At 34.8% G+C, this 6,451-nt stretch overlaps 2 protein-coding genes across 2 annotated transcripts; both read right to left on the reverse strand.

Moving 5' to 3' along the window:
- Positions 1 to 1,082: 1,082 nt before the first annotated feature.
- LOC116128037 (GDSL esterase/lipase At5g03980-like) lies at positions 1,083 to 2,569 on the reverse strand. The gene is made up of 4 exons (XM_031413710.1): positions 2,270 to 2,569; positions 1,799 to 2,172; positions 1,431 to 1,704; positions 1,083 to 1,358 (listed from the first exon to the last, which is right to left on the reverse strand). Exons 1-4 carry the CDS (start codon positions 2,538 to 2,540, stop codon positions 1,132 to 1,134), a joined length of 1,146 nt encoding a protein of 381 aa, XP_031269570.1. The 5' UTR covers positions 2,541 to 2,569; the 3' UTR covers positions 1,083 to 1,131.
- A 1,219-nt stretch (positions 2,570 to 3,788) lies between these two features.
- On the reverse strand, positions 3,789 to 5,574 carry LOC116127977. Its single transcript, XM_031413640.1, has 3 exons — positions 5,410 to 5,574; positions 5,194 to 5,284; positions 3,789 to 3,942 (listed from the first exon to the last, which is right to left on the reverse strand). The coding sequence occupies exons 1-3, from the start codon at positions 5,477 to 5,479 to the stop codon at positions 3,807 to 3,809; spliced, it is 297 nt and encodes a 98-aa protein (XP_031269500.1). The 5' UTR covers positions 5,480 to 5,574; the 3' UTR covers positions 3,789 to 3,806.
- Positions 5,575 to 6,451: the final 877 nt, after the last annotated feature.

Raw genomic sequence — 6,451 nt, forward strand, 5'->3', positions numbered from 1 at the left:
CTCCGCCCCCATTCAGGCTGGGTTGGTTCGGATCCTCGCGGGGTCGGGGCAAACGCCTATCTCTAATCAAGTGTGGGCGCCCAAAACCACACTCAATATTTCACATTGGTGCCTTGTTTGTTTGGCCATATACTCTTTTGCAATAGATGATTGGGTGTTCTTTCTTAGAATCTTATTTTAGGGGAGATTTTACCAAATCAAGACAAACAAATAACATTTTAAGTGATTTGATGGTTTTGTTACGTTATGTTATGTTATTGTTACCTTATTTGGTATATTAGATTTTCAATACATCGGTTTGTCGAGGGTAAAAAATTGGAAGAATAAGTCATATAGGTTTGCAAAGATAATCTTTGGTGAAACGAGCATATGTAAATTAGTGTAGTTCTCACAATGTGTGTATTTGCATGCACGTAATGCCTTAAACCAAGTAAATCAAGGTTATTTTCCATGGTTGGATGGTGAAGGGTTCTTCCCTACCATAGTCTTCAAAAGTTAGTTAATTTTCAATTCCCGCCACTCAAAATGGGTTGTTTTAAGTAGTTTTCCCATTCATCTACATACCATTTTGAAGGTAGTAATTTAGGCTTTAAACCAAGCAACTATGAAAGAAATGGCAATAGTAGATAGACATCATACAGATGAATTTTTTGAACATTCAAAGACTATAATAAGGCAAAAACCAATGTAAGAATTCATTTGAAATAGATATGAAAACTACGTAATAGCCGCTCACCAATGTCAAGATTGGTTTTCACAATCGCGTATGCATATGAAATCCCTTATTGTTAAAAATTGTATTTATTCTACATTGTTAATTTAGTGGGGTAAGTATATATATGTGGTCATTCCCTTTAAACTAGTTTTTGAGAATAAGTTCTATCTAAGTTCGTAATCACCTTTGTTAGGCTAAGTACAGCACTAAAATGCGTAACCCTCAAAGCCATGAAAATAATAGGTCAATGTTTGCTATGTTATAATATATTAAATTAAGAACAAAATTAACAACTTAATTCCTTGAAAAATTATTTAAAAAATAAAAATAAAAAACTAATCTCTGTCATTGCTACTAATTAACTAATTAATAAAGTATTCCTCTAATGAAGAAAATTAAATGGTTAGCCTGCAAAACTAAAACCAGTGGTGAAAACATTGAAGCTTTGGAAAGATGTGACGAATGAGCCATGATGCCATGATCTTATAAGCCTTCTGTGTCAAATGAACGCCATCCCAACTGATTCTTTCATGGGGATTTCCACAAACTGGAACGTTAGGAGCTCCACACATTCTTGTTAGACTAAAATCATATTCACCTCCAACTCCGCAACAAGCTTTTTGCACTGATTTAACATCAAAACCTGTTCAATTTTACAGAGAATTCCGTAAGGTTCATATTAAAAGATGTAAAAGAGATTAATTAATAAACTTACGAAGCAAACAAGCATGGCGCAGAAGCCACAAGAATGCGTTGTAATAATCGCCATATACAATAGCGACATTAGGGTATTGTAGTTTGAGTTCTTGAATGGCTTGTTGAAGGCACTCATTGTGGTACATTGAAAAGTTGTTTAACCCCTTTAGGCAATGAAGCTCATCATAAGCAGTAGAATCATTGGTTTGGAATCCAGTTAGATAGATTGGGAAGCAGCCAATGGGAAAGTTTCCCGGAATAATAACTCTACGAGCCCCATTCTCGATTACTCTCTGCAACCAAATCAATTAAATAATCAGTACCATTGAGAAATTAACTCTAATAACCATAGAATTATGAGGAGTGAAGAAGAAGAAGAAGAGTTACAGTAGCAGCATCTTTAATGGCTTGGACAACATCGGGCACCATGGCCTTGACCTCCTCGAGGGTTTTGCCTTGAAACAATGCATAATTGTAATCGTTTCCTCCAATCTCCCCAACCATAAAGAGAGACCTTTTAAGTTTCTCATAACAGTAGCCTTCATAGAGTTTGGGGCAGGTTTCATTGAAATAGGTGAACATCCAGTCAAGCTGTGTGTTGAGAGAAGAGTTGGTCACGGGGGCTAAAATCCTTTTCTCTAATAAAACATTCACAGGCAAAGCAGTTGAACCAGCAACCGCAAAATTCACTCCATGGCCATGGCTGTGTGTTGCGTTTAGATTCAAGTAGGCATCAAGCAAGGGGACACCAGCCGATAGAGCTACAAATTTACAAATTATAACGCAGTTTAATTATTAATTAGTTATACAAATATGGAGGGAAGATCAGGACAAAACAGAAGTTAAGATCTTACTTACCAATATAATCAATCATTAGTAACCCGTTTGAGCATCTCCCGGTTGCCTTGTTGAAGATGGTTTCTCCATAGGGAAGCCGAGCAAACGGAGATTGAGGGCTCTCCCGAATCAGATTGCCCGTGTCAGAAATCGAGTCCCCGAGTTGATATATGGCGTTGAACTTACAAAATTTGAGAATGTGAGCGTGGCATGGGGAGGGAGGAGCAAGAAGAAAGAGAGAAAACAAAGCAAGAAGAAGAGAGCAGGCCACAAAGTTGAAATTCTTAGCCATATTGATCAATAAGCAGCTTTAGCTATGGATTGATGAACAAATTGATAGTAAATTTGTGAAATCAAAGTCTCGTGCAATGTTATTATATAGTGGAAAGGTTAAGATTTCGATTTGTATGTGTTGTGGTGTTTGTTTTCTGTTTCTTTTGGTAATCTCTTCAGAATCAGTTTTGTACTTCCAACTATGAGTTTAGGACGGAATAATAAACTAAATAAGCTACAAAAACCAGTCAAACAAGAAGTTGTATTATAATTTATCCCTCTCTCTTATTATTAAAAAAAAAAAAAAAAAAAAAAATTTGTCTTATAGTGATTATTGTCCTGGTCTTATAGGAATTCACCCGTTGTCGCAGTTTTTTACTCATATAGGTTCTGAAATTTAACATAATCTTTTCTGATTGTTGTTACTTTTAACAAGTTTTTACATTCTCTCTGATTTAGTTTGTGTATTATCAACAAATTTAGGCTTGCTTACTGTGATAGAACAATACAACAGTTCTCCATGTGCAGGTTTTAGTTTTTTCAGTACAATGCACGTGTAATGTTTTAATATTTCTTCTAATTAACTGATCAATTTACTTTTGAGTTGAAAATTGAAATAGATCATACTTGAATCAATGTTTTGTCTAACTCATATCCCCAATCATCCTCTGCACTCCACACCATTTATCTCAAAGCAGAGACAATATTTTGGCATAGTTGATGTTCAATCTATATACACTGTAACTGGTAATCCAGAATTCATGGATATAATATATATCATCAAATGATCCACGGATAAAAGATATTACCCCATCACTCGCTCCACAGAAGCTAAATTCAATAAGCCAACAGCTATGTAGCATTCACCAGCCCACCCTTTCACAAGTCTCAAACACATGAATAAATAGATAAAAAAGAAAAAGAATTTAGGTAGAAGGTGCTTGATAAAGATGCCATAATGTGTAATTTTATTCAACTGAAATAAGCATATTACTGATTATGCAATGTAACATTGAGAAAATACATTCTTTTCTATGATCTTTCTCACACACTTGATGTTGATCAATTTGAGTAATAAATATCAGTACTACTTTTGATATGTTCAACAACCAATACAACCACCGAAAAAAAAAATGTATTGAAGTAGCAATGTAATCCTCTCCAACAAAAAAACTCCTGCAACTATCCATTCAATATATGCTTAGCAATAATTTGTTTAAGAATATGCTGAACGAATGGCTACTTAGTCCTTGAATGAGTAGGCGCCGAACAAAAGGTTATTTATTTAGTCCTTGTGTGAGTAGGCATCAGCTGGGAGGAACTTCGCATATCGCTCAGCCTTCTGTCCAGATTTGTGGTCATAGTATTCAACTACTGCAGCACCGGCTAATGCAGCCAGAGTAAGAGCCTGAGCATGCAACCTGCGTTGGTATATGGCAGATAATTAGTTAGTTGAAAAGAGTACAGCAAAGCCTGAAATCCAAAACATAAATAGAAATGTGTAACATTCGTGACAAACAGCTGATAAAAAGGTTCAGGATAATAATTGCGTCTTTGTTATGAATTCCAAGGGCTAACTTCAAAGCAAGTACTAGAAACAAGATGCTTGCAATAAGCATTCAACTGTATATATCATGGTTCCAGGCCTCAACAACAATATGGAGAAACTAAACTTCAACCTACTAGGTAAAGGCCTTGTCCACTTAGAACTCCAACCTCCATAAACCTTTTTGTTGGGGCTAAAGAACCCCTGACTTAATAAAAGGAAATAAAACATGTGAGGTCTTAACAAGCTTCACAACTGTTAGCCATAAGACTAGATAAAATTAAGTTCTCATTCTCAAGTCTTCGAATCACCTTGTCTACCTCTTACAAATGCACACACACAAAAATCGAAAAACATATCCCTTTAAGGGGCCCAAAAAAAGCCACAACCATTATGCTTCCTGATGGAACCAACAACTTGTAAAATCCACAACCAACCAGATCACCCAACTTGTGAAAATACCTCCATTACATCAACATAAACTCACCACCGCCAATCTTTCTTTGTCGCGAAAAAGAGTCATGCATAAAAATTAGAACATCACCAGTAACTCAAAAAATACCTTGTCTATGATGACATGTCGGGGTAACAATTCAAGAATGGACAAATTTTCCAGACAGGGTGTTTATACATGTTAAGTGAGGCCTCAAAACAAAATCTATTAGAAACTTACCAAATCAGAGAACAAGTTAAAACAGACGAAACATCAAATTGCAATGCATATGATAACTAGTTTCATACACTAAAAACACCCTGTAGAAATGGGATTTCGCCTTTTCGACCTAATCACAATTTGAATCATTCCAACACATAAATCCAGCTTCCGCCATGAAACAAATAAAAACAATTTCAAGCCTAAAACTTCTCATGTAAATCCATTTCACCAAAGAGAAATAAAACCATTTGATCAATAAACCCCTTAATTGATTGAATCTCAAACATTCACAAGTATATTCAAAAGTTAAAATTTGTTTTTCCTAATATTTGATTACTCTCTCCACATCTCATATAAAACCTGCCCACCTAAATCAACAACACAAACAAATAAAAATTTCACCCAAACAACAACAGAAAGAAAATTAAAAACAAACACATAGATAATTCATGATAACGGATCAAACTTCACCTAGCATGAATGATCTTGACGCTGGTTTTCATATTGGGCTGAGTCCAATTGTAAGCGATAGAGCCCGTGATCCCACTAAGCCATAAACACCCTTGTCAACAAAACCAACAACAACACAAATCAATAAAACCAACAAAAAAAAAAAAAAATCCCCCAACACAAAAAAAAAAAAAAAAACACAAACCCACATCGGAAAAAAGAATATAAAAAACTCACCAACGGTTCTAAGCTTGTGTTCAACAATCCATTCCCTAAAAGATTCGAACTTTGTCTTAGCATCCGCCATTGTAGAGAAAGAATGAATGCAAGGTGCGTTCTTTTTTGTGATTTTGTCAATGTAAGAAGAGAAAATTGAAAACGCAGGATGAAGCGAAGTCGAGATTGTGGAGCTCCTTATAAAAAACAGTTGGCAGAAACCGGGTGGAATTGCGTGTACAATTTAACAGCCTTTGTTTACCGTCAACGTTTCAACTGTTCATATCATGCCACGTGGATTTTTGAGTCTAGTTGTTATTACACGTGTTTAATTTTAGGTTTTATGTTTAAATTTAAATGGTAATCTACGAGCCACGTCATCTGCATGTTTGAATGAGAGATTTCTCAACCGTCCATGTGGCCACGTTGGCAAAGTGGGGGTAATAAACCCTCTCCTATTGTTAATTTTCAAAATCACTTCTCATAATAACCGTTATTATTGAACGATAGAAGGTAATTATTGATCAATTATTACAAGGAAAATAATAGAGTCACTGAAAGAAGCATACCAAATTCATGCACTAAATAACGTAACGTAATCCTAATTGTTGATTAATTATAAATTAATATTAATTGACAGTCTGGATTTCGTTATGTCATTCGATGCATGAATTCGATGTGCTCCTTTCGGTAACTATAGCATTACTCTTATTACAATAAAACAATCAAGCGATAGTTATTACTAGATGATGGAGGAAAATTATTGATAAATTATAGTAAAAGTTTTATTAAACGAGCTTATCATGTGACCACAGCAAAATTGTAAAACAATTTATACTAATGTGATTCAATGAAGAGGTAATGGCATAAACCCTCTTACGATGTATAATATAATAATAAAAATTCTTTAGGGGACGTTTGGTTGGGGGTTATGTGAGATTATTAGGGTTAAGTTATCTTATATTACTTAATTACTATGTTTAGTTGTCAAGTAATATAAGATACCGATAATTTTCAAATACCAATAACAGTTACTATTTATAATATTTGAGGTAATCTGATT

Source organism: Pistacia vera, unplaced genomic scaffold (genome assembly GCF_008641045.1).
Source record: "Pistacia vera cultivar Batoury unplaced genomic scaffold, PisVer_v2 Contig196, whole genome shotgun sequence".
NCBI classification, from domain to species: domain Eukaryota; kingdom Viridiplantae; phylum Streptophyta; class Magnoliopsida; order Sapindales; family Anacardiaceae; genus Pistacia; species Pistacia vera.